The sequence below is a fragment of the Colletes gigas genome, unplaced genomic scaffold, assembly GCF_013123115.1.
Source record: "Colletes gigas isolate AHSC1104 unplaced genomic scaffold, ASM1312311v1 Colletes_gigas_Sc00025, whole genome shotgun sequence".
NCBI lineage: Eukaryota > Metazoa > Arthropoda > Insecta > Hymenoptera > Colletidae > Colletes > Colletes gigas.
The window spans coordinates 1,574,795-1,602,665 of record NW_025106654.1 but is presented as its reverse complement, the minus strand read 5'-3'; the positions used below and the strand labels follow the sequence as shown (position 1 = coordinate 1,602,665).

The 27,871-nt window shown below is 35.9% G+C and overlaps 3 protein-coding genes across 7 annotated transcripts; 1 reads left to right on the top strand and 2 right to left on the bottom strand.

Annotated features, from left to right (window-relative positions):
• Positions 1 to 152: 152 nt before the first annotated feature.
• Positions 153 to 5,718, bottom strand: LOC122401425 (cGMP-dependent 3',5'-cyclic phosphodiesterase-like). 3 transcript variants are annotated; one of them, XM_043403543.1, is made up of 12 exons: positions 4,446 to 5,718; positions 3,982 to 4,098; positions 3,046 to 3,290; positions 2,814 to 2,923; positions 2,593 to 2,732; positions 2,338 to 2,524; positions 2,036 to 2,217; positions 1,774 to 1,958; positions 1,424 to 1,688; positions 946 to 1,233; positions 675 to 820; positions 153 to 536 (listed from the first exon to the last, which is right to left on the bottom strand). In XM_043403543.1, the coding sequence occupies exons 1-12, from the start codon at positions 4,527 to 4,529 to the stop codon at positions 281 to 283; spliced, it is 2,205 nt and encodes a 734-aa protein (XP_043259478.1). In that variant the 5' UTR covers positions 4,530 to 5,718; the 3' UTR covers positions 153 to 280. The 3 variants fall into 3 exon arrangements, 2 of the variants coding, with proteins under 2 accessions (XP_043259478.1, XP_043259477.1); XM_043403542.1 differs by having other exon boundaries at positions 4,422 to 5,367; XR_006259441.1 differs by having other exon boundaries at positions 395 to 536; positions 675 to 789; positions 4,422 to 5,718.
• LOC122401424 (centrosomal protein of 135 kDa-like) lies at positions 5,631 to 27,865 on the top strand. 3 transcript variants are annotated; one of them, XM_043403541.1, is made up of 20 exons: positions 5,631 to 5,825; positions 5,957 to 6,257; positions 6,345 to 6,577; positions 6,789 to 6,981; positions 7,178 to 7,344; positions 7,491 to 7,686; positions 7,754 to 7,945; positions 8,125 to 8,243; positions 8,323 to 8,424; positions 8,526 to 8,762; positions 8,825 to 8,920; positions 8,988 to 9,217; positions 9,487 to 9,697; positions 9,831 to 9,946; positions 23,175 to 23,454; positions 24,871 to 25,059; positions 25,126 to 25,302; positions 25,371 to 25,573; positions 25,637 to 25,768; positions 27,733 to 27,865. In XM_043403541.1, exons 1-20 carry the CDS (start codon positions 5,631 to 5,633, stop codon positions 27,785 to 27,787), a joined length of 3,624 nt encoding a protein of 1,207 aa, XP_043259476.1. In that variant the 3' UTR covers positions 27,788 to 27,865. The 3 variants fall into 3 exon arrangements, with proteins under 3 accessions (XP_043259476.1, XP_043259475.1, XP_043259474.1); XM_043403540.1 differs by having other exon boundaries at positions 5,957 to 6,514; XM_043403539.1 differs by having other exon boundaries at positions 5,957 to 6,577.
• Positions 10,174 to 17,448, bottom strand: LOC122401427. Its single transcript, XM_043403544.1, has 5 exons — positions 17,292 to 17,448; positions 11,917 to 12,088; positions 11,595 to 11,788; positions 11,130 to 11,461; positions 10,174 to 11,069 (listed from the first exon to the last, which is right to left on the bottom strand). The coding sequence occupies exons 1-5, from the start codon at positions 17,303 to 17,305 to the stop codon at positions 10,366 to 10,368; spliced, it is 1,416 nt and encodes a 471-aa protein (XP_043259479.1). The 5' UTR covers positions 17,306 to 17,448; the 3' UTR covers positions 10,174 to 10,365.
• Positions 27,866 to 27,871: the final 6 nt, after the last annotated feature.

Genomic DNA, 27,871 nt, shown 5'->3' with positions numbered 1-27,871 from the left:
TCAATATTTATGAGGAATGGAATCGTAAGAAAAAACGATATGAAAACAAAACCAATATTAAATAATATTTGAATATACATTAATGTATAATAATACGTTAATATATAATAAATAATTTTAAGAACGCCAGCGCTCTTCTGGTAAACAGACTTCATTTAATTTATATATATTTGGTAATTATTAAGCTTTTCTATTGCTTCTAAATTTAAATGGTATTACAATCTATATATTTCACGATATCTTTTTCATAACAAAAATATTAAATCTCTATTCTTAAGCTTCATTCATTGTAAATGTTAGGTTTTGTTTCCGTTATCTCTAACTTCACCATAGAGGTTCTTGACACATCATTATTGCTCTGAGTATAGAGTTGCAGAACTTCTTCTTCGAATGTAGGATCCAATAAAATATCAATGCCTTTCATTCCCGCTTTCATGTAGTTTTGAAATATAATTTTAGACACTTTCCATAAATTTCGATTCTCTTTCAGTACATGGACCAGTGGTTGTACCATTGGAAATAATGTAGAAAGATTACTACGAAACAAAAAAAAAAAGATAACCACATTGATTTTAAATATATTAATTCTGCTTTCTATATATTTGAAATTTACAGAAAGTTGTGCAATAAACTTGGAATTTAATTCTAATCAATCGTATGTGAGGTATACTTACATGAAAAGTGGCAGAACTATATTTGTGATAAATTGAACTTGTAGGTCTGGTATAGATGCCCGTTCTCTATCCATCATTTCAATAGGGGAACTACCCATACTTTTTTCCAAGTCCCCTTGTGAGAAGAATTCATCATAAATTTGTTCCTGACGTAAGATGCAATAAACATGCAATATATAAACTTTTCAAGCGTTTAACGTTTCTATTAGATTGTTATTAATTTTAAATTTAAACTCAATACGAACTTATCGAAATATGAAATTTTACTCACTGCAGTCTTCTTAGAAATTTTCCATTGCTTGGTTTGATCACTAAGGTCACAACATGTCATAAGCATATCGAAGAATAGTTTTTGTTGTTTGGAATCATTTTTATCATACATGTCTCTAATCATCTCTTCTTGTTTTTCTACGGTGCGAAAATGGGATGCTAAATCAGTTGCAAGTATATTGTTTCTTAACAAATCTAATGCCTCACTGTATTCCTTGCTATTAAAATTTTCAAATATATTGCAATCTTCTGTATTTAAAATGCACATGGTCTGTGCCAAATGATGTCTCTGTTGGTTTTTAGAAAAGTTATTTTGTTATAGTAAATTAGATTTTTCGCAGCATTTTCATCTTTAAAGCTATTCAAAGAAAAACCTTTAAAATTGTTCTGGAAAGTTTAATAAAAAGATTTTTCTTTCCATATTATCAACTACATTACAGAAGAACAAAAGATTTACTCTAATAAAAATGTTAATGTACCTCCATCACAGAACCCTCGGAACTGTATAGACTTGCCAATACTGTGCTGCATTTAGTTTGGAACGAATTATTGGTACCTCTATGATCTATATCATGACACAAACAAGACACTAAAAAAACTAATGCTTGCAAATGTGTCATATAATTCTCGGTAATAAGTTGTAAATTTCTCATCAATAAATATGCAAAATGTGCTACAGAGAATGCGTGCACCCAATTATGATAAGGTGCATCTCTGTAGCCCTTCTTAACATACAATATAAACCTGTACACGTGATATAATTTTTGAATTAAAAACGAAAAAAATGAGAGCATTTTAAAAAGTAAACATTTAAATCAATATTTATTACCTAGCTAAAGTTGACAATTTCATTTTCCAATGTTTAATAAGACCCAAATCGTTGAACATTTTGATTGTATAACAGGGTATATGCTTGTAAGGTACACTTCTAGGAGTAAAGTGGAATTTATTGAAATCTTTTATATTATGTTCGTCTTTGCAATTCAATAGCGCTTGCACCATGTCTTCTTCTACCTATAAGTATAATATTTTCTTTAAAACGGTACATTGGAATTTAACTTAAAATTCGTTATGCTTTAATAAAGTTCTACCTTCATATGATACATCATTACTTCATTGCTGAGCTTATTCCTTGCTTGAGCATCTTGCATCTTTTTATAAACAATACTATGCATTATAGATATTCCACAATAAATACTAAATGCTGTTGCAACTTCTTCGTCGAATACATCGAAATATAGGCCATCCTTTTTATTACAGAGTTGTGCAACTCCTACAGCGCAAAATAGTAACAGTACAATTGTTTCTACCCTGTTTCTAATTACATAATTTGAAAATACAGAATATCTTAATTTTGAGTTTATAGTAAATAATAATTAAAATTTTCACTTGCCAACAATTCCATTTTCATCTGTAATTGGGAAACATAAAATATTTCTAGTTCTAAAACCTGTAACTTCGTCTATCCCACGATAAAAAAGAGGATGTTCATATGCATTTCTAATATTAATCAATGTCCCAGTGGTTGCAACATGACCTGCAATACCTTGACCTATCGGTATTCTCATTTCTTTCACAGACTAAAAACAATTAAGTCTTCAACTTTATTTATCACGCTTAAAGTATTGTTTTTAAAACTTAAACTCACTTCTTTCATAGCAATACCATCAAATACTTTAGCAACTAAATCTTGTTGATCAGGATCCAAAAGAAATAATGAACATCGCTCGGCGTTCGTCAAATTTCTTACTTCTGCCATTATTTCCCGTAAAAGATCAGAAAAGTCTCCTGTTTGTTGATATAAAAAATATAATGAATACATTTATTTTTCAGCATTATACTAATTATTCTACTTACAATAAACATTACCTAAATGCGTAAATAGTTTCCTAGAAACAGCCAGTAACTTTTGACACTGGTGTTTCAATCGAGTCTCCTCATAACATGTAAATGAATTTAAAAGAAATCCTAGGCAGAACCTATGTCAAAGAAAAAATTCCTAATTACATCTAAAGAGGATATTTATCATTCATTGAATTTACAGACTTCTTATATTTATTCAAACATTAATTCTTTCAATGTAATAAAAGAAATAATATACCTAAAACATTCTTGAACAATTTCAATACAATTATGGACAGTTCTATTTATGTTATCGTCATTGATCAAAGAAACTATTAATGCTATATGGCTCTGCTTAGGATGTTGTATGGGAATTGTTAAAAATGATTTTGACATTGGACATATTAGTCGAAGATGATACAATAATTCGTCGTCGAGTAAATCTATATCCATGGCTACTGATTTTTTATTTTGTACAGCCTCGTATAAAATATTATTTAACACCTGCAAGAAAAGGTACTTGGAATTATATAGATAAATAAATTTATACGTGTATAGACATTTGCTTAGAATACAGTGAAAAATGGTTGTAATAATATTAATTTCAATTTATATTTAAATCTTACTGGACATATTTTTTATAACAGTATAATTTTTTAACTTTTTATCTATGTATGAAAAATAATAAATCTATAAATCTCCTGTGCCACTTGTAGCTTATCTGAATTATCTTATCAGAAGACAAGATTTTTCATTAATTTTATAGATCAATAAAAGTTGAATGAAATATTATAAATACAGATAATGATATTGGCTAAAATAATGGTATCCAGTATTATTATAGTTGATAACATTTGTTATCAGCTTATAAGGAAACATTTCAATGTTATATCAATAATACCTTTAAATATGGCTTCTTTTATATAGGTTTCTAAGTACTTTGTTTGAGGATTAGGCACTATTAAGGAGACTTTATTTCCAATGTGGGACAATCCTTTAAACTGTATATTACTTTCCAATAAATAAATGTTATTGTAAATATAGTAAAAAGTATATACATATTGCATAACAGACTTATGAAAAGATTTATAAAATTTATAATGGTATCAATGTTAATACAAAATAAAATAAATAATAATTGCTAGTTATAATTAACAATGTACAACAATATACCATCATATTAATTGTTACTTACCGGAAATCTTATTTCTCTGTCCAAAATTTCTTCTCCTATTACATGGATTACCATTTCTTCTGACTTTATTAAAATTGGTACAAGAAAAGATAGTTTTGCATTTGTTACATTTTGTATCTACAACATTAAAAATATAATTAAAATCATATTATATATATTCCTTGTAGTTTTACAAATATTTAAGAACATTTATTGTGTAAAAAAATTTTGTATAAATGTGTACATATATATATACACGTGTGAATGTAATATTACATAATATTTGCTATTACACGTAAAACAAAAAATAATTTTTTCGTTCATATGCATCTTTGCAATAGTTTTTAAATTAAATAACTTTGTCGATAAGTTTTAATATAACTAACGACTAACGACTTTTTCAAAGAGAAGCGTGTGTGCCGCGAAAATTTGTGTACACAAAAATATTGACATTTACTCACGTATTTATTTAACTTTTGCTGCACCTGAGGGTAAGAAAGGTCGCAGAGCTCCTCGAGTAGTAAAAGAATCTTTTCCATGTGCGGCACATTCAAATCGAACGAACTCATTTTCTTTTTATTGCTTTTCAATACTTTTTCATATTACGATAATCGCGAATCGTGTGGCTCGTGATATTGTGATGCATCGATTGCATTCGTTTCAGGAATCATTTTTTAAAAATCTTTTATCTTTTGCAACATATCACGGAACAGTTGTCTTTTAACCACTGCTACCCAATAATTTCCACGCGTATAATAAAGAATACGCATCATTTATTTTTCAAATTTAAACCCAAACGTAGACTGTCAGATCACGAAACAAGAATACTATGTGGAACGTTGCTTCGTGCCTCTGCAGAGGCCTGCATTCTGCGATTCTACTATCATGAATAAATAAGTGACGTGCGCAACTCGGATTTGCACCTTAGCTTAGCCCCATAACGCGAAGTATTACGGGACGTATGCCCGCGAGATTCTTTAGAATATTATTTTAAAAATTCGTTACGAATAAAATGATATTCCATTCCAGTTGTCACGTGTCAATCTAGATAACGAAGTAAATTATTTAATATTTCATACTTAAAAGGCACATTTCATTTCGCTTTGCTCACACCCACATTCTGAACTCCCGTTTCTTTCTTAATCTCTCAAAGTGAAGTTTTACTGTCCAGAAATACGATTTCCAATAATATTAGTAAATTATACTAGAAATGTTTTTCTCTATCAGAATTGTGCGTAGTTTGCGTAATATTCAAAAGCAGACCAGATTTCAGAATGCATGTATACTTTGTCCAACGAGAATTTTGGTAAACAAAACCGCATGACTATGATGGAATCTGATTGGTTTGCTATGACTCTATTGACTCTATCCACGAGTGTATTATAGGTCGTTAGAATTTTTTATAGCGTGTGAAAACTTGCGAGAAAGAAGTTAGATGGATGGCCCTCTAGTATCGTACATGGAAGATATTCTTACGCTTGAAATATTATATTTTAAAAGTTTTATACTTGTTAGTTGTGTATTAAATAGTTATTTTGAAATAAATTCTGTACAAATGTAGCGTTACATTTAAATAAGACATTAGATATGAATGGTAAAGTGAAGTAACATAACTTGAATATGATAAGGGCTTGAAAACAATAAGATAAAATATATTCTATGTAAACTCAATGAAGATGAGTACAGAAGACGAATTCAATGTAGCAACCAGATATCGAACTGTTCGTAAACATTTAGATAGTTTAGGATACAAGCACGCACTTTCTTTGGATGCCCTTCCATTGATAGAAAAATTGTTAGCTGATCTTATTCAAACGACTGAAAGCTTAAAACATTTTAAAAGCATTGCACAAGAAAATATTGAGGTATCAGCTGTTAATATTATACCAGCTAATAGATTAAGTGTAAAAAATTCTTTATTTAAACAATGAATAGCAAACTATATAGATATTTTGTCACATGTTTATATAATCTATTATTTTCAATGCATATATAGGCATGTTCACAGTTGCAATTGGCAGCTGATCCTTATAAATGTGACAATGTGAGACTGGTACAAGAATGCAACCAGCTTCACACAGATTTGATAAAGGCAAAGGAATGTCATCAAAAGCAAATTAGAGACCTTAAGAAGGAAATACATAAATTGGAGCGCGAGTGTAATGATCTTCAATTGGCATTTTCGCATAATTTACATAGGATTAAAGAATTGGAGACTGAATCTTCTAAGAAGTCGAAGAAAATTCTGCAGCTTCAGGGAAAATGTTTAAAACCAATTATTAGCAATGTTGGATTAGGTAAATTGTTATCATCTGTTTATAAAAAGTTAATACAAGAAAATTGGGTGTGGATATACTCTTTTTACTTATACTTTTTACTTGCAGCTTCTAAAAAACGTCCGTGTTATCCTCTTCGAAGACCAGTTCTAGAAAGTGAACCATTGCCAAAGACAGGAGATAAAACTAATACATTGCCAACTTTAAGCACAGTAGAACCAAAAGTTGTTGATTTATTAAGCATGGCAGATCATAAAATGAATTGTTTGACTCACGAGGTAACAAAATTAAAGGGGGAACTTTCAACACAAACTGACAATGTACAAACACTAAAGAGTCAGGTATATTACTGATACTTGTATCTGTATGAATTTGGGGTGTTTCTGTTTGCGCTTTGGGAATATTTCATTTTTACTATATTGTATGAGTTTCCTTAAAACTACTACTATGCAGTAATATATCTATAGACATTAAGTGCATGCATATTATCAATTCAAATTTATAATTCTGCAAGCAAGTAAATTTAAAAAAATTTATGAATACTGTTTATAGTTAACTGCCAAGGAAAAAGAAATTATACGATTAAAAAAAATGTTGGAAGGGGGTAGACCTTATTCTGCAGTTTCTAAAGATTGCGCTTGTAAAAAGGCGGAAAGCAAGTTTATAATGTCCAATGATAATGTTGCTACTAATGAATTAAAGATTCTTCAACAAGAAAAGTTAGAACTAGAACAACAGTTGAAGGGTAACAAATTAACACTCGGACAAGGAATGGCGGTGCTGGGTCCGTACGGATCCCAATTTGTTTCCTTTTTCGGGATGTAATGGCTGGTTGTTTTATTATTTTTCACGTCTAGAGTAGGCCCGAACGGGTCCAGGCATCGCCGTTCAAGTGTTAAAATAGTGATACAGATTATTCATATATTCTATGTTCCGTGCAGAAGCTCTACATAAACAACACGATGCTATGTCCCAAGCGCTTAAGCTTGCTGATCGCAACGAAGAATTGGAGAAGGAATTGAGAGATATAGATCACATAGCTTTAGCTGTTGAGGCTGATTGTAATTCTACAGTGAAAGAAAATAATAAAAGGGTCTCTAAACTGCAGGTAATAAGTTTTTTAAATGTTTATAAGAACTTAATTCGACGAATTTTCCTCTTCCTGAATTTGTACTTTTAACACTCGGACGGCGGACCGTCAGGCGACTCCATCTGAGTGTTAATAATATATTAATGTAATTTATTTTTACTCAGCAAAAGTTACAAGATGTAATGACGCAAGTACATGTGTTAGAAGGTGAATTGACCGTCGAACATAGGGTAGTGCAAGAACTAAGAGCAGATCTCGAAGCTTGTAAGTTGGAAAAACGTAATATCCAACGCAATTTGGAATCTATGTTGGACGAAAAGAAACAGATGACGAATAGAATAAATATGCTGACTATAGTTGGTGCGTAATACATATGATTAAACATATTTTTTTCCGTTTAATGAATGTATATTCAATAATTTTATAGAAAAGAATTTAAATGATGAAATAGAAAGATTGACTAAAGAAAATGAGAAACAGAGGCAAGATATTATTCAGTTACAGTATAGCAATAAACTGTTGAAGGAACAAATGCATACAAAAGAAATTTTACAAGGTGATGATGGAGCTGATTTAAGAGAGATTAAAGAAATGCAAAAAAAGAATGTTCATAATAGAGGTAGGGAAATAAAAATGTACCCGAAAGTGAATATTAAAGAGTGTGTGTGTGTGTGTGTAGAGCTTTTCTTCTACCTATTTTCAAAATAAATTAGAAAATCATATACTTTAATAATTCTTAAAAATGTACAGTATTCATTGATATTAAAGACCATAATATATTTTGGATTTGTGTATTAGAACAAAACGGAGTAAATGTTCCAACAATAAGTAAAGATAGAGTTGTACAGAATGTAAATGGTATTGGATATGAAAATATAATAAAACAATTGGACGAGAAAGAAGCTCAACTACGTAGTGTATGTACCATATAGATATTCTTGTATGTGTTTATCATATTTAAAAGAGGGTAAATATATTACTTGAAATTAACTTTAGTTAGAACACGCGGTCGAGCAGGCGAGGAGAGAACGAGATTTCTATAGAGACGAGTGCAATAATATAAAAGATTACCATAGCGAAGTAATTAGAAAAGATCATGTAAGATTTTTCAATTATTAAGTGCATTTTTTAATTGTTCTTTCAAAATCTTTAATACTTTTGAATTATAATTGTTATAATTGTTTTTTAATGTAAAATAGGATGATTTGTGGGCACGAATTCGAGAATTAAAGCGTCACTTAAGCGAAAAGGAAAATGCATTGGATGAATTGCAACGAGAAAAAAAAGAACTGTTTCGGGAAAAAGCTAATTTGGAAACACGTTTACAAACTTGCAAAACCGAGCACAAAATGTCTCATCATCTGTGCAACGTGTGTAAACATGGTACCTCGTGCAAGTGTTCTTCGCCAAGTATGAGGGACATTAGCAAAACAAAGGTAAAAAGCGGAAATAATTTTATGTAAAAATTGTTTAGTGTGTAATCAGTGATATTTCTTAGGGCATTATTGAACATTTGGAGCACGAACGAGACATTGCACGGGCCGATGTTGAACGTTTAATAGAGGAACGCGATGCGTTACGAGAAAGATTGAAGGTACTTATATTATTACACTTAAAGAAATGTGTATATAGGTATTTGTTAATGGTCAGCTTTATATTAGATGGCTACAGAAGCGCATACATCCGAACAACGACGCCTTAGAGAAAATTTGACCGAAGTAGAAACCCGCCTGAAACAGATAGAGAAAGAACGTCAAGACCTTTTACTTACGCAAGGAGCACGAAGAGCAACAATAGACGGATTGGAGGATCAGCTACAAGACTTACGAGAAGAGCTAAAACGGACCAAACAAGAATTAGGAACACAACGCACGCAATATTTTCAACTTCGGTATTTACTGCTTACCATTATTTTTTCTATAGAACTGCAGTGACTCCAAAATGTTTCTATATACCATATAAGGCATGGTGTACGGAAACTTTTATTATTTATTTGCAAAAAAAAGTATTAAAAGCTCCAAATAGTATAATATTTAGGTCGATTTTTATCTTCTTAATTTTTAACAATCGTTAATGATCGTAACGTTAGAAATTGTAACACTCGACTAGTGTTACTTTGTTGCTGCGTAGTGGTTTCTTTCAATCAATAAACGTATTTAGGGCACTGCAAGATCAAACTGATCAGGCGTTGGGAAATGCTCAGAATCAATTGGCACAATCACAGTCCGAATTGAACAAGACGTTGGATCGCAATAGAACGATGGAGCGACAGCAGTTGCAGCTAGAAAATCAAGTTAAAGATTTACAGCAAGAGATTAATAACTATAAAGCGAATATGACGCATTTGGATCATGAAAAGGATCGATTGTTGGTGAGTAACGTACAGTTTTTTAATTAAAAGCGTAGCTCCCTATTTTACGTGTACACAGTTTTACGCGATATTAGATAGATCATAAGTTAGTGCTGTGTTGTATTGTCGTACGATCAATGAATGTTTTTGTCAGATCGCGTTAGATGAGAAGACGGAAAGGATAGCTGCCTTGGAGAGAGAAATAATGATGAAAGATCAACATGTGATGGGAAGCGAGCAACACATTCACGAACTCCAGCAGAAAAACGAGTAAGTACTTGCTATGTTTATAAGGCGTAACATATTCTAAAAGTTTAATATATTCTCAAAGTATTGCTCGTAAATTACATGTATTTACATAAATCATCATCGAATGCCAAATATAACTAAAAAAATTTCAATTACGAGTAGGTACTCTAATGAATATGGTAAAGATAGATTTAAGAAGTTTCGATGTATTTAAATAAATGAAGAATTTATCAAAATGACGAGGATTTTTATAGCACTTTAAATAAATAGGAATCCTTATGAAATCGAGATACAAGTATTTAAAACTATCTTAACGCGTAATATTTGTACAGTACTATTTACACATATTATTTAAAAACATACGCAACTTGTATACCTGCACAAAAAGTTTCTTTTACGTCACTAGTGCATACACGCAAGCATAGTCTGATTTCTCCCTCTTAAAAGTTTATCGTTTTTACATTTTCGTTAAGAAACTTTGCTAAGCTCACTGCAGGCGGCAGACAACCACCCGGAGAAAGGAGATTATTACTTTCTAGTTCAGACACTTCGGAACTCTCTGTAATTCTTTTGTAGCCAGGCCTGCATTCACACCTAGCTCTTGGTTCTGTTTCATTCTTTTTCCATAAGGTCGGTTTTGGCATTCTTCTTGCAACCAGCCATTCACCCGCTGTGCATGGCCCCTGTGTATACAACTTGTAGCAAGTTTTATTTATCACCACCATCCCCGGCGTAGATTCACAGCTATCGTTACTGTCCTCGGTGCACTCTTCAGCGTCCCTGAGCGCGTTAGTGCATCCGCACACTCCGTTGTAGCTAATCCCATCGATGGATGGTCTCACATTGTAATCGTATAAAACGATTTGCCCGTTTGGACACGGTCCTTTGGTTCCTATCTTGTAACACGTTTTTTCTTGAGGGAAGTACAACCGTCCGCGTTTGCACGGCGTGGGAACGCAGGTCGTCGAATTTATTAACATGCGACCATATTCGCAAGGTCCCCTCGTGTAAAGCCTATAGCAGAGTCCATTTTCGTAGAGAACGTGGTCTGGTTTACAGATACACTGGGCTCGAATTAAATCTTCGTTGGCTATTGTGTCCGTTATGACGAATTGATGCCCTTTCAAGCATGGACCGATACCACCTGCAAATGTATTAACCATTAACATTGTAAAATCGTGAAACAGGAAGTACATTATCTCACCTAATTGGTAGCACATTCCAGTCGGCTCGTGATAATGAGGTAGTTCAGAGTGGCAGCCACATGCACCGCCTGGTAAAAATAATTCTCCGAGTTCTGTGCACGGACCTTTCGTGTAATGTTCGTGGCAACCTCCTGTTGTTCCTGGCCAATGATATTTACCAAGTTCACCAGTCGTTGAACAAGAACACACAGTCAATCCATCTTCGTCCGTGGTGACAAGTTCACCCCTCGGGCACGGTCCTCTGCTGAATTTCGGGTAACATTTGTCGTCCCTGGGCCAGTACACTTCTCCTTTCTCTGTACATGGTTCTGGATCACGGCAGACACCCCACCTTTACCAGAAATCACAATACTATTTTAGATAATGCAATTTTTAAAGTGCAATATTTTCAGGTACACTTTGCTCCAAATTGCGACAAGTCGGTTCAAAGTCTTAAACAAGAGTTTATCAGATTTGTTAGATACCTTGACTTTCCAAACGTCTCTGGTACTGGTGCAAAGTACTGTCCCTTCGGACAAGACGCTCTTGTGTATATCGAATGACAGAGAGCATCCCTAGGAGACTGTGCAGTACCAGGTGGACACCTGCACTCTGCTATAGTTCCTCCGCCGCCTGCCGCCGGGCCCAATTCCATTGTCTCGGGGCATGGTGCCCCAATCTGTGAAACAAAACTCATCGATATAATCGGCGGAAAAAGAAAAGTGACCTGATAAATGAACTCTTCTCAAGTAAGGTCTATTAAGAGAACGGTCCCATGGCCTCTAGAAAGAGAAATGCTACACCTGCCTGGAATATTTTGTAACACTTTCCATCCGGCGGCCAAAATAACAATTGCCAGCCACGTGGTTGCGCGGCGCAAGGATTATTTGAGGGATCTGCCCAAGGTGGTCGCATGATTGCAGATCTGACGTTAACCACCGACGTGAACCAAACGGTGACCAGCAGATTCCTTAAAGCGCTGAAACGCAATTGTTAAAGTGACATTTGAGATGCTCGTTTGAGCGACGAAAAGTAGCGTACACAGCTTATTAAAGTTCCCTTTAAAATATAAATTTAAATAATATAAGACAGTCCATCAAATTGGGTTCTAATATAGATTATTTGTTACTTACAGGCTAAAAAGACATAGTCATTTAGTGGTCTCATAGTTAATTATTAAGGATTTTAAGTATAACAAATTAAGAGCCAGCCGAGTACTTGATCTCGTTGGATAAAAAGAAACTGACAAATCAGCGATAGCGATAAAAAAAAAAAAACGTACACACGTGTATGTCAGGATCGAGGGTAGAGCAAAAGCACGACAGAAATAAAATGACCATACTTTCACTGTTTCACTATGGCAATGGCATTGTCCCTGGTGGCAGGGCTCAAGATAACGACACGCGTGTGGAATAAGAATACTCTCTTGTACAAACGTTTCACGACTTGCAAACTGAAAGCAAAAACACTTTCCTCTTTTTTTTTTCTCCGTTTGACATTGAGCATTCTAAACGGCTATTGATTTTAAGAGGTACTCTGGGTGGCTCGTTTTACGGTATTTGCACGGAAATCTTGCACTTCGTTGAATCGTGCGTTTTGATCGAACATCATTATGCGCTGCATAAGGTGTCGAAAGACTGTAGAAACAATATTAAATGACACGTTCTTCTCATTGGAAATTATATGAATAATATTCTTAAAACACGAACGAAACAAGATAATTCGCTAGTTCTTCCGAGGATCGTTTTACGCCTCGAGTAATTGAATTCAGATGGTTACAAAATCTAGTTTTCTTTTTTAACGAATAATTGTTTAAAGAACTTTCTCGTTCTATTTGCAAATCCCACAAAATTGCATGCATGGGGTTTGGTAATCTTCTTTGATGCAACGGTCGTGGATATAAGTTGTTCAAAGTAATTGGGGTCACGTGCTCCCGAGATATTGCATGCACTCTTTTTACAAAAATTAAGGAAGTAATTAAGAATGTAAGGAACCTTGGCGCTTAAATTGCAACAGTTGTTAGACAAGCTTTCTTCGTGACTTTCCACTGCAGCAGCAGAACAAGTTCCACATATCGTTCGGTATCGTTTTATTAATTATTCTTTATCGTATATTGCTCTCGTTTTAGTACTCGATTTAGATTCAGCGGCGCGTACGAAGCTAATTATAATAACTTTAATCTGACAAGTCGCCTCGTTTAAATTACCATTCGTTACAAAATAATGTTTATTTTGTGTAAATTTCTGCAAACGAAACGCTACTCCGATTGAAATTTTCATTGAAAACTGAATTCTCTCGTGCGCGTTTCGCTTTGAATGGGATCGTTAAGAAAAGTCACATGATCATTGAACAACTACCGCGGATCACGGATTGCGGAATGCTATGCTTCCTTTTCCGGTGTGATTCTTGTTCTTCATTGTCAAACCAGTGTGACGAGTTGCGCAAATAAAAAGTGAGAGTATAACAAGAAAGAACAAAAAAAATATACGTATATGTGTAGTTTCTATGCGCGTATTACCGTGAAATGAAAAACACATTGTTTTTCCCGACTATTTCCACGTTTTAACGTTAAAACAATTTGTATTTAAAGTACTGTGAATTCCTTTCGAAATCGTAACGAAGGAAGAACGCGAATAAGAACATGTCGGATCGATCGGTTTGAAATTCCGTAACGAAAAATTGAGCGTCGGTGTCAACGTAACTATGGTGACAATGTTTACAATAATGGCAGTATCCGTTACAAAATTATTAGTGTGGGTGGTTTGGTCACCCTTTGCATCCTATCTGGTGCGATGCTCGTAAAAATTTACGCGGAACATGTGAGGAAATCGTCGGTGTTGTTTATTACTAAGAGGAGCAACGATCATGCATTCGGCAAAGGTTTGCTCGTGGTATTGTTTGGCTCGCAATGATGACATGCGATATAGGTACGAGATTCTTCATATTTTAGCGAATACATTTAGCTGAATTAGTTGTAAATCTTACAAATATGAAATATTAATACGTGAACGTAATTTCTTTTATTCAGAGTAATTTTTAGTCGAGCATCGCGTTAATTAAAATACAGTTACCGAAGAAAGTATCCATACACCGCAACACGTTCAGTTTAAACAATAAAAACTTTAATTATAGAAGGCTAGTTAACTATAGAAGGCACACATGCAGTTAGGGAATTAACTCAGCTTTCAGATAATATGAATTTTATTGTAACTTGAATAAAAATACAACAAACAAATCTCAAATGCCGAACGAAGTAAGAAAATCAGCGAGAAAAAAAGTATTCATGCAGAATTTTGTTTGTTTGTGGAACAGTCATATTTACAATAATTAATATTTTGTAGGATATCCGTTATTATCAATAATCGCTTGTAATCGCCTGGGCATAGATTCAATTAAATTATTTGTTACATTTCCCTCCATTTTTTGCCATTCCTCTTCCAAAGCATTTTTTAAATCATTTTTATTTGTAATTTCATATTTTTACGAACGATGTTTCAATTCTCGATTGGATTTATGTTCGGTTATTGCGGAGGAGTTTCCAAAACGTGAAGCGTATTGTATAAAAGCCATACCCTAATTAAATGAGTCTTGTGGATGGGAGCGTTATCTTGCTGAAAATAGTAATTGCCAGAAAGACCTAATTTCTGTGCGCTGTCTTTCAAACTTGATTTTGAAATATTTAAATATTTATATTGGTCTACTATTTCATCAATGAGATGCAAGTTTCCGAGACCATTTGTGGCCATACAGCCCCATACCATAAGGCTACCTCCACCATGTTTGACTGTAGGTCTAATATTTTTGGGCCTTAAAGATTCTCCCTTTTTTCTGTATACTAATTTTCGTCCATCTGAACCCCAAGTATTAAACTTGCTCTCGTCTGAGAAAATAACTTGTTTCCAAAAATCTGATGATTTATTCATGTAAATTTTTGCGAAATTAAGTCTTTTTTCTCTATTCACCTTATTGCCGTAAGGTTTTTTCCTCGTTTGTTTGATACCGTTTTCGGACAGATTTTGTTACCAGTTCTTGCTTCTAACTCTGCTGCGATTTTAGGTGCACTTTCAAATGGATTTTGTTTTATTTTCTTTATAATAAATCTTTCATCACTTTCAGTTAACTTACTCGGTCTCTCGAAGCGACGCATATTTTCAATTAATTCTGTACTTTTGTATTTATTAACTAGTATATTTACACCAGCATGACTCCTTTTTACCATTTCACCAATCTCGCGAAGTGATTTCCCACTTTTCCATAATTCATTTACAATTTTTCCTTCCTCTATTGTAGCTTCCTTATTTTTAACACTCATTGTGATACAAATTATGATTCTTTACCAAACCACGCTAAGAATTGACGAAACGCTATGAAACAAAAGAAACAAAAATAAAAGAAAGACGAGATTCTCCCAAGATTTTGAGTTTTATTGGTATATTTCGTCAATAGACGTCACGTATGAATACTTTTTCCTCGCTGTTTTTCTTACTTCATTCGGTATTTGAGATTTGTCTGTTGTATTTTTATTTAAATCATAACCAAATTCATACTATCTGAAAGCTGAATTAATTTCCCAACTCTTATTATTTCATAACTCGTTATGTCGTTCGAAGCGAGAAGCCACGGATCGAACAGATCGAATTTTACATATCGTTTCAATTTCAATCGCTCCTCGTCGTCGCGTCCTCCTCTTGGACTACTTTCCGACGCATCATCGTTTCACGCTTCTTTTTTCACGTTCAGAGACTCCCTTTCAGTTTTTACGAGCCGTTACGCAACGCGCTCTGTAACGCGCGATAAAAATCAAAAGTGTTATGTCATTAGCAAGTCATATTATTATAGAGCAGTACGTTATATAGTCACGGGTGTTCCCTCAAGCAACGCGAAGTTAATACCACGATACACTTCGCGGGCATGTGCTTGCATATCTGCGAAAAGTATAGCCGTAATTCGTTTAACGTCGTGCTTTCATTGCCAATTCGCTTTCTCCTTATTCGCGCAACTAAAGCGTAGCGATTAGTCGGTCATGTGCGTCTTGTGACCTTAACAAGTTTGCTTAACTTGGACGGAGCTACATATTACAAATGTTTACGGTGTCAAGGATTCGTTTGAAACATTTTTTTTTTTTTCGTATGTAGATCCGTGGTTTTGCAAGAAATTGTTCACAAATATACCCTTTCTCGAATGGAAATTCAACGTAGCATAGAGATGGACGAAAACTGTATTAACGTTTCGAATCTTTACGGGATTACGGACAAAAGAGATTAAAAAAAGTTACTCGAACATCCTGTTTTCCAACCAGGTTGAATAATCGAGGTTCCATTATATTACGTCCCGCTTGCATCGTTCCTGGGGTGGGGATTACATAACTCGACGTAATAATCGAACAACACGAAGGAACAAAGTGATGTGTAATCTTGGAGGAACATCTGTTGCAAATATCACGTCGTGACATTTATGTCGGAGGAACGAGCCGACCTTTGGAAATTAATCATTGCATTTAAATTGCACGCAGATGACTTTTACCTCGAATCTTTCTCCGGGTTAATAGGATTTGCCCAACTACGTAAACAAGTTTTTGATATATTCGTATTTATCGATATAATAGGCAGGTGCTAGGAATAATGGATTGAAATTGTATTAAATATAATATTTGCAACTTTCGTAGGGTGTATCCACCATGTTATTGCTTTAAGAACTTTTGCAAATAATTCTGTTAATTAATTACAGTTCGACTGGGTCGCGAATTAGAGTGGGTTTTATGCGAAATCGAAATAGTACAATGCATTGTTCCGAGAAAGTAACGAGAGCTGCCATTTAAGACCTACAGGAAGCAATAATCAAATTCGTTGGTACTGTTTTATGGCGCGTTCGGTTTTTCAATTTTACCATTACTTAGTCGATAGATTCAGGTTCGATACAGATTGTGTGTGTCGATCGTAAACGGTAGATCTGTGTATGATCTTAATATCTACTCCGAAAGCGAATGCGTTCCGACGATTTCAAGGTCGTCTGTATTTTTTTAAGGTCAACAGGTATAGAAACAGGGTCAAATCGTTTGCTCTGGAAACGAATAAAAAAGGAGTTGCTCGTTTCAATTTTTAGCGAAAAAAAGAAATAATAAACACGATGTATGTTTAAAAAAAAAAAAAAAAAAACAAGATATTTCTCGTCGTTCGACTTACAACGGGGCGATCATGGTGAGGATTTCTGAAGGGCCCAGTCACGAGTTGTCACATCACAGGTTCACTAAAGTTCACCGTGTCCTTTTATCGTAGCCGTTAGACATCCTGCGCGTGGAGAACTTGGGCACACCGAATGGAAACGATGGTGTCGACTCGGCCTCCGCGGCGGGACTGGAACATCGACATCGAATCGCCTCCAACGGCTTCGCGGCTGTTACCTAACTTCCCCGAGACAAGAATCGAATCTGTTAGCTCGCCTCCCGTTGCTTTTTTTGGTAATTTAGAACAGCGTCGGACAATTTCGTTAGAAAACCAGGGGGAACGTTTCACCGAGAAGCCGAGAAGACATTTATTCTAGACAGAATTCACGTTTAGCGATCAAAAATGAAAAACTATTTTTTCGTTATTATAATATACAGGGTGTTTGGCCATCCCCGAGAAAAATTTTAATGGGAGATTCCATAGATCAAAATAAGACGAAAATCAAGAACACTAATTTGTTGATTGAGTTTTCGTCAAAAAGTTATAGAAACATTTCCGGTCACACATTAGATTTTTGATAAGGAATTTTTTTCTCAAAAGTGCGTAAGATTTCGGGGGTATGTTTATTGACCAAAACTGATTGTAATTGACCCCTGCAACTGAAAATAATTTTTTTAGAACGAATTGACATTTTTTAATTTCACCGAAAAATTTCACCTACTCGAATTTTTTTCTCGAAAGTGCGTAGGATTTCGGGGGTATGTGTAATGACCAAAAATGATTGTAATTGATCCCCGCAACCGAAAATAATTTTTCCAAAATGATTTGAAATTTTTAATTTAATATTTTAATAACTTCTTATCGAAACCTCAATCAACAAGTTGATATTCTTGATTTTCGTCTTATTTTGACATCTAAAATCTCCCATAAAAATTTTTCCCAGGTGTGGCCGAACACCCTGTAGATAAGACTTACTTGGGAGACTGTCCTTGACGATATGCGTCAAGGTCGTCGGACTTGAATTCCTGAACCTGCATAGTTGCTGGTTTGAAATACAAATCATCGGTTTTGGTCACGTTTCATGCATAATTTTACACACGATACCATCTCCTGTACCGTAAAAAAGAAAAAAATGGGATTTGTCGCGTGGGTTTTTCGTATGTATTCGATGCACGCAACGTAGAATGAAATCATGAGTTTCACGATTACAGCAAAATCCTGTACATGACGAAGCATGGATTCCATCCATCCCCTTCCGAGAGTATCGTGAATTCCTTCGAAGATTCCCAATTGCGAAAGAGTCCACGCAACTTCCCGAGACTTTCGTTGTTGCTCGACCTCCGAAAGGTCGCAGAAAGAAGGGGGCATAACATCGTTACGCTTTCGTTACGGATCGTTGCATAATTCGGTGAGAAGTCAGCCGCCTCCGGGCGGATCCATTAACGGGAACCGCACAATCGTCCTCGACGCTGAACGTTTCTCACGTACCCGACCCTCTTACGTGGTTGGTTTCGAAGAACCGTACCGATACGATGGAAAGAAAGTTCAGGACCTTTAACATTTACAGCGACGCGGACAAGTTACCTCGCCGTGTGATAATACCACCGTAATAGTGTCGAGTGGAAGTTCCTACGGTGATCGAGGAAACGATGATAAGTTTCTGTTGCATAAGAATGGTACGCAACAGAGAATGTGGATCGTAGGTTACCGAACTGCTTCGACAAGGAGTAACGAAATTAAACAAAATTAAAGAAAAATATTACCCATCGATTAGCGTCGGTGTTCGAAAGAGCCAAGACAAAGGATCAACGTTACGAGAGAACACGTGCAACCTTAGTTTGAAGATCACGAAATCGTTCGACCGAGCAGAGTGCATCGCCCTAAGCGCACACAAATGGCGTCGTGTACGTGTGTGTACCTATGCACCGATTGTCCCGGCCAGAATTCTATTTATGGTTCCCGATGTCAAAACGAACGCCCTTTTAGAGGTGCCGTTCACCTTTACCGTTACCGGTAAAGGGCATTGCACGGTTCCTCGAAATGCAGAGAAGCACGCGAGAGGCAACAGGATGCAGAAGAAGAACCGTTGTAATCTCTCCGTAGTCTCTTGGGGTTCCTAGTGATTACGTGATCCTTCTCGAAACGTGGATTTCGCTGTTCCTCCTGATATCGACTGTCCAACTGGGGCTATCACCCTCGAAACAAAATTGACAAAATTATCGCCACGACGATCGCCGTAAGTTCTACGAAAGTAATTCGCAATCGCAGCCGCGGGAATCTTGGATGCGTAACGCAAACCGCGGTGCCCACGCGAACGGGCCTCCATCGCGGCTTCGATTTCAGGGACATTCTTCAGGATGAACGAGAATGAAAGTATGCCTTGCGCAATGAACGAAACGGACGTGTACGGTGACCTTCGTCGACGCGTCCGAAACCTTGAATTCGACTCTTCCTAAAAAGAAAAGATTATAATAAGTGGATATATTAGGTGTTGGAATTAATTCGTAGCGTTTTAGAAGAGATGGCACAGGTAGTACACTATTTGGTTGTTACCTATCATAGGACGTTATCATAGCTATCATAGGACATTATTTGCCGTACATAACCTTTTTTTAAATCTATCTATATATTATATATCTATTTTCTATATATATAAAATGAAAGACCCGACTCACTGACTCATCAACGTTCAGGCTAAGCCCTTGGACATACAAAGCTGAAGTTTTGCACAGAGGTTTCCTTTATGATGTATACAAGAAATAAGAATAGATATTCAGAAATTCAACCTCTAAGGGGGTGGAAAGGGGTTGCAACGTTTGTACAAGGAATATTTTATTTGTGGTCGGATTTACTTGAAACTTGGCCTTAATGCTCTTTGACATAATTAATCAAACACCTGTTTCGGCATATTAAAAAATTCTACCCCTGGAGGGATGAAAGGAGGTTGCAACGTTTGTATGGGACATATTTTGTTCATTGTCGGATTTGGTTCATACTTGGTCTTAATACTCTTTAATATAATTAATCAAACACTTATTCTGGTTTTTTTTTAAATTCAACCTCGGAAGGGGTGAAAAGGGGTTGCATGTTTGTATGGGACATACTTTGTGTGTGGTCGGATTTACCTGATATTTGGTCTGAATGCTCATTGATACACTTATTTCCCATTAAAGTTGCCTTATTTCCGTAAATTATGACAATCCGAAGCGCAGAAAGTCATGGGTTAAGCCCGGCGAACTATCAACATCAGCGTAATGTTGGAAAATAATTGTAGAGGTAGTTACGAGGGACTCGGTAATTGAAATGCACGTACGACAGAGTCTCGAGGGTGACTCTGAAATACCAAGAGGAGACCTAAAAAGTACAAGACCGCGGAGCGTGAGGAATTTGTCGACTCCCTGAGCAAATCGAATATGCACATAAATCACTGTTCTTCCAAGAGATCAACCACACACAAGAAAATAACAAAATATATAAAATTCTTAGAAATAATCCCATGTACTATTTAATTTTCTTTTCCACCTTTCGGTACAGTTTTCAAGCCGAACAACATTTTCATCTTACACATTGTCGGGGTTGATTCGAAGGAAGTTCAGTCTGTTGGTCCGCGTGTTATGCGTGCGTTGAACGAACGTAACTGTAAATTGGTGGGTTTCCATCGTTGATCCGTGGTTACGAAAGCACGTCGCGGGGAAAATGAATAAACTCTTACTGCAATTAAACGCGGGGAAAATGGATAGCTGCGTACTTCCGCGATGATTTCATCGGTGCGCGTGACACGTATGAGAACTTACGACTGCATAAACGCAGTAAGTCAACAAGCGATTTTCTTCGTTTATGGTTGTACCGCTTTCCGCGTCAGGCGGAAGTCGGCTCCTGACCTTTAGTGTTATTTATTGAAAAATTTAATGGACCCACTCGACTAAATCTCAGCGTCCGTACACAGCAAGTTGCTAGGATTACTCGTTGCTCGACCAGATTGCTGAACGTGCCCGAACCAGCCTTAACGTGGAGTAGTCGCTTTCATTCTGTGAATGCAAATACCGCGGAGAAAAGAGACAAAGAGACGGATCAAGATGTTAGAGCAAACAAGACGAATGGAATCAATTTACTTATCCAATGTTTACGGTAGTCTTGTGCGCCATGCTCTTTCCATCCGCGTTGGGTTCGAATTCTTCCGTGTTTTTAAGTATAAATTTTTTCTTTTTTTCTTTTTTCGCGCATTTATATTGGAAAGGTTGTTTTTATCAATCGTTTAAATAACAATTATTCTTGATCGCGCTACGTAATGGTACCACTGATTGAAATTCATTAGTTACGCAATTTAGCGTGTTACATTGAAATCAAAAGAAGCGTTCTTCTCATCGTGTTTCTTCGCGGGGTCCGTGACACAATTCCAATCGTCGTAATCGATTCTTAACATCTTGTTTCTTAAAATACCACATTACAAATATCAATTCTACCTGACGATGTAAACCGAAGCCACGCTATAATCACGTACACGTGACAGCGGCCGCCAAGGTCAAACTATAATCAGAGCTGGATAAAATACTATTTAACTCACAAGGGGAGGTCACGACCTGTAAACCTGGGATTTGAACCAAATTTGGCAGTAGGGCCTGATGTCCAAATGTAATCTGTAAAATACTAGATGTTTATGGCCAGCCATTTTTTTAAAAAAATGACTTTAAAGTTTAAAATTTTCAAGTTGTCGAATCGAATTCGTTTTTTTTTTTAAATTTCAGGTTTCGACGAGAGGAACACAAAAGTCCAATACATTTTTGCCGTATCATCAATTGTTTAGCCAAAGATTTGAGTTTTTGAAGGTGTTTTTAACAGCCGTGATAGTCGTGGAGTTAAAGTCAAAGAATTCGACCCGGAAGACTACGGTTCGTTTCTCCGGAATTAGTGCATTTTTTTTCTTTTTTTCGCTTATATTTTAATTTTTATTCATTTTCAATTTTAATTTTTAATATTATGAAAATAGTTGGCTATTACAAATAAATCAAATTAAACTTTAAAGTCATTTTTTTTCAAAAATGCCTGGCCATAAACGTCTAGTATTTTACAGATTACATTTGGACATCGGCCCCTACAACTCTGCCGGTTCAAATCCCAAGTTGACAGGTCGTGACCTCCCCTTGTCAGTCCTCCGGAATAGTATTCCATTTGAATCGTAAAGAATTCATTATTTAAAGCAGTATTTGAAGTATTTTCTCCGCAAATTTCGCCCGGCTCTGTGTACAAGGGAATATGTTTGAGAAGGTCTTCAGCTTCTACCAATTCGCGAGCGTCTCGAGGTTATTTTCACTTTCGTACAGAGAAAAAGACGACGGAGCAATGCCGAGTGGATACGAAACATCGAAGGAAGCTGTGGATGCTGAGGAAGGACGTCGGGATGAGAGAAAGTTGTCTGTTCGGTATACGGGTTAACTCGGACTTTTTTCCTCTAAAAGTATGGCGGACTATGCACTCGCGCGTTACTTCGGTTACGTAATGCACGGTTAAGTTTCGTGTAGAAAGATCGAAACGTAGGACCGAAAATGACCGTAGGACCGACTTGCTCCAAGATTCTTCGACAGCTTTCTACGCGACGCGTTCTGTTTTTAGTGCCTAATAAAGTCGTTTTCGAGGCTACGTGATTCACAAGCGAAACGAAATCTGGCCACGTAAATATATTTTCGAGAAAGGATTAAGTAACTTCGTCACGGTGGGCACCTAATTCGTTGGACGTTCGTGCTGCCCTTGTCCCCTTTCTAGAACGTCGCTTGCGCCACGAGGGATGAGCGTACGATTCGCATAATCGAATAGAACACGGATTAAATATTAATACCGCGACGTAACGTTCGACTATTTCAGTTGTTAACGTTAAGAAATGTACGTTTCGTTCTGTGCCCGCAGAATATGCGTCGACCAAAGCGCGGAACAAGAGAGGCAGCTGAGGTCGATGCAGTCGGAGATGGACAATCTTCAGCGACAGTTGCAATCGTCCAACTACGACCGGGAGAACGCAATTCAGGAAATCCGAAGGGTCCAGGACGATTTGGCAGCGGTCACTTGCGAAGTGAGAAACATGCAACACGAATTGGACGCGTCTCGCGCCGAGTCCATCCATTTGAAGAAGCAACTGCAAACTTATGTTAGCAAGGTGCGCCGGGCTGAGGAACTGCTTACCAGAAAGGTGATCTTAATGGTTTAAGGGGGAGTCTCATGTGAATGATAGAAAATTGAACCATTTTTCTTAATTTTTTTTAAAGAAAAGTTACATCTGACGTTATGATTCTTTTTCGCAGTTTACTTAGCTATCCTTTGGGAATACAAGATAATTTTTCTATTAATTTTTATTAACTTTTAATGTTGTTATCACGTCAATGGCTTGCAGGGTCAGAAATGCAATTTAACATATCAAGTACTACTCTTGATCCTAAGGTCAAGTCTTCACGATCATTTTTAGCGATTATTTTATCAGTGTATAAGTAAAAATTATAACAGTATCCGCTGCTTCCGCAGAGTCCAAAATTTGTAGCCAAATCGATTAGGCTTTCCACGTATAAATTGTTTCAATGAGTTGTGTCCAAAATATCTCACAATCATTTCATCAATTGACAATTCTTTTTCGAAAATTCCATATTTTTTTAATTCACTGTTTATCATATTTTGCATTTATATTAAATTTCATAATAAATTTACAATTTAATTTTTACATACATAGTACATACATTTTGATAACGCCAAGTACCAGTGTCCTATTTATAGGACAGCTACATGAAACTTGTAACCAATACGAGTTTTTCCTAAAAATACATAAACAAAGTTTACAACAATCTTGACTAATCATTCCCCAATAGAAATAACACATTAGATGATAAAAAAAGTGACGATATGGAGTTTTTATGATTGAGTATATAATTCGAGACAAAGTAAGAAAATTTATGCAGTATATATAATTTTTTTATTAAAAACATATTGGTAATGTAAGACAACAATAATTATAATTTAGTTTAATACACCCTGAAATATATGTGGTAAATTTTTCATTTAATTTGAACCGATTTTAAGGGTTGAAAAAAAAATAAAATACTCAGTGTCCTATAAATAGGACACTGGCTTATAATGGGTTAAACTGGTCGATTTGTACAGGGTGTCAGACCTACTAACAATGAAATTGTAAAATTTGTTTTGAGAAAAGGCTATCATAAACGTAACAATATTATAATAAATAGAGAATGTCCCGTGTAACAGGTTTCAGCTGTGTCGGTGAAGCTGTTGAAGTTAGGAAAAGTGGGTAATTATGTACATACGTGTCGACGACCTCACCGATTCCAACGGCCTTGAAATATGTAGGAGGGGGAAGGTCGCTGAGTTTCCTGGGGCAAGAAACGATTATCGTTCATTCTCAGTTTTATTACTTAATTATTTAAAGATAAATATTTTAAATAAGATTTGTCACACAATTACGTAAATTAAATTTGAAATATTATTTAACGACTTCTCCAATCCCATAAAATATGTTTGAGACAATGAAGCTTTTATCCTTTTAATCGTGTACCCTTTTTTTCTGGCCTAATGCACGTTGTAAAGTTGATATTATTTACAGGAAAACGAGAGATCGGAAATGTGGAACCGCTGTTGCAGTTTGAGTATGGTTTTGGAGAAGAACAACCACACCTTAGAGTCCGAAGCAGCAGAAGCGAGAGGAGCACTCCAATCAGCTAGGGACCAATTGTTAGATATGGAACGACAATTGGCTGATAAAGATGGCTTGATAAGAAGCTATGAAACACAGGTCAATTATTTTAATTGGCTCGTAAAATGCTTTAAAATTTAAATAATTAGAGTTTCTTATTTTTAGATCAGCGAGTTGACACAAAATGTTGCCAGTATGGAAACCCAATTGCGCGCACAAGAGGACGAGAAACAAAGAGCAGAGGCTAATTTATGTGCTCTTAAAGATCTCTGTCTAACACTGAATGAACAAAAAGACACGCTTATGCATCAACTCGATGATAACGATACGCTTAAAACAAAGGTAAAATTAATATGTAGCGATAAAATATTGTTGGAGTAATTTGGTTACTTACACTCGGTTTTGTTTAGTATGATATGCAAATAGCCAAACTGACGGCGGAGCAGGCTTCGATCGAAGACCAAATGAACAAAGATCGCGCGACGGTGGAACGCCTCGAGATGCTTTTGGATCAAGCGAGACAGGAGGCTATGACCATGCAGGCTAATAACCAGAAGCTCAGGAACGAAATGTTCAAATTAAGGCAAAAGATGTCTGAACTGCAAAACAAATTGTAAGGAATACTTTAAATTCGACAATTTTCGGAGTTCATTTATTCTTTAATTGTACGTTGCAGATCCTCAGAATCGGCGAAACTGCGGGAATATCAAACACAGGCGGCTGAATATTGCAAACAGATTAGCGAACTACGTAGGCAAGTGACAAACGAGAGATTCGACCGTGCGAGAAAGGATGAGGAGAGTCGCAGGTATATATTCTTTAAAACCCATTTGCTGCTTATAATTCAAAATCACAGTAACGCACAGTTAATTTTTCACTATTTATTATCTCTCTCCCCCCCCTTCCCATAAATATACGCTAACATTATTCTACCCGGCACGCGTAACTTTCACTGTTGGATCTCAAATCTTAGGAAAGTTAGCCTTGCGTTACTGTACTATTAGACAAAACCCGATAGAGTACTATTTCAGTTATCCATGTCGCATTTTCTCAGTCATTTAGAAGGCTCTGCTGAACAATTCCTGCAAACCACACCCCCGCCTTCTAATACTCAAACTCCTAATGGGTCCAATGATACTGCGCGCAGGTAGTAAAATGTTTAACCCCTTCCTTCGACTTTCCGTTCGCGAGTCTGGCTCGTGATACAGACTCGTCAAAGTACGGGAATGGGTTAATTAGCTAGTAATAATAAATTTAAACGCAGACGTGGGTTTGTTTTGTTCGTATCCAGAATCATTTTCCGCCTCTGCGTTACTGCGTTCTGTTGTGTTTCATGAAAAACGAAAAATATTAAACCTGCTAGGCAAGCAGACTGGTTGAAGAAACCTTACACCGCGATTCCCCAATTCACCCGTATACTATCCCCTGTGCGATCAGTGGACGAACGGTATTCCTTTCCCTTGGATTGCAAGTGTTTGTCCTCGAGAAACGCTGTGCAGAGTTCATCGTCGAACAAAGTGCCACTCGCGTCCTCATCCTTCAGCAATCAGGCAGGCGTCGCAAGGCAGGACAGTTCTGAAACCACTAATAGACACTCGATGCCTCTGTAATTATATAACGAAGCGTTTAGTATACGTTGTATAACAATTCGTTCGTTAATAATTTTAGTACGAGAATTTTTTTACACGAAATAAATAATTTTCAATGTGACACAGTTGTTGAACTGAAACACTGATTTCGTGATAATCTTAGTTGGTAATCCATATTGCCACAGTTCATTCTCACTTGTATCAGTGTTTCCCAAATTCAACGTTCCCGTGAGTACTTACGAGTTTCAACCACTATACAGGGTTTTCGGCCACCCCTGGGAAAAATTTTAATTAAAGGCTTCGTTAAAAAGTTATTAACAATTAAAATTTAAAAATATCAAATCGTTCTGGAGAAATTATTTTCGGCTGCGGGGGTCAATTACAATCATTTTTTGTTATTACACATACCCCCGAAATCCTACGCACTTTCGAGAAAAAAATTCCTTACCAAAAATCTAATTAGGTGCCTTAATTTTTCATCGAAAAAAAAAATTTCAAATCTTTCTGGAAAAATTATTTTCGGTTGCAGGGGTCAATTACAATCAGTTTTGGTCAATAGATATATCCCCAAAATTCTACTCAGTTTCGAGAAAAAAATTCGAGTAGGTGTTGAAATTTTTCGTTGAAATCAAAAAATGTCAAATCGCTCTGGAAAAATTATCTTTGATTGCGGGGGTCAATTACAATAATTTTTGGTGAATAGACATACCCCCAAAATCCTACCCACTTTGTAGATAAAAATTCGAGGTGTGAAATTTTTGGACAGAAAAAAAAAATTTCAAATCGTTCTGAAAAAATTATTTTCGGTTGCGGGGGTCAATTGCAATCATTTTTGGTGAGTAGACATACCCCCGAAATCCTGCGCATTTTCGAGAAAAAAATTCAGTACGGGCGGAACTTTAAACGTTAATAACTTTTTAACAAAGCCTCCACCAACAAATCGATGTTCTTGATTTTCGTCTTATTTTGGCCTCCAGAATCCCCCATTAAAATTTTTCCCAGGGGTTGCCGAACACCCTGTATTATCATTTAACAAGTTAATTGGAAATCTCAATTCCCACATATAAGTGAAGTGATAACAAGCTTTTTCTTTCTTCTAAGAGTTTGAGAAACACTGAGTCGCTGATGCAATAATTTCAATTTCATTCCCAGGCAACTGAGATTTTTTTATTTTTATTTGCAGGTCTTTAAATTCAACACCCGACAGTTTTAACGTAGATTTAAACGTGGTTATATAAAAACTATCACTTAACGTGCCCCCGATTGATAGATATTTACAGAACGAAAGAAACGAAGAGCACGATGTCACCACTGACAGCAAC

Coding starts and splice junctions, on each gene's coding strand:
- LOC122401425 (XM_043403542.1), bottom strand. CDS start 4,529: ATGAGTTCGTTCGATTTGAATGTGCCGCACATGGAAAAGATTCTTTTA. Junction 2,924..3,045: donor ATTGTTCAAGAATGTTTTAG/GTATATTATTTC, acceptor TCTTTGACATAG/GTTCTGCCTAGGATTTCTTT. Junction 821..945: donor AAATTTCTAAGAAGACTGCA/GTGAGTAAAATT, acceptor ATCTTACGTCAG/GAACAAATTTATGATGAATT.
- LOC122401424 (XM_043403539.1), top strand. CDS start 5,631: ATGAAGATGAGTACAGAAGACGAATTCAATGTAGCAACCAGATATCGA. Junction 9,218..9,486: donor ACGCAATATTTTCAACTTCG/GTATTTACTGCT, acceptor AAACGTATTTAG/GGCACTGCAAGATCAAACTG. Junction 9,698..9,830: donor ATGAAAAGGATCGATTGTTG/GTGAGTAACGTA, acceptor TGTTTTTGTCAG/ATCGCGTTAGATGAGAAGAC.
- LOC122401427 (XM_043403544.1), bottom strand. Junction 11,789..11,916: donor AGTGTTACAAAATATTCCAG/GCAGGTGTAGCA, acceptor TTTGTTTCACAG/ATTGGGGCACCATGCCCCGA. Junction 11,070..11,129: donor TGGAATGTGCTACCAATTAG/GTGAGATAATGT, acceptor ATACATTTGCAG/GTGGTATCGGTCCATGCTTG.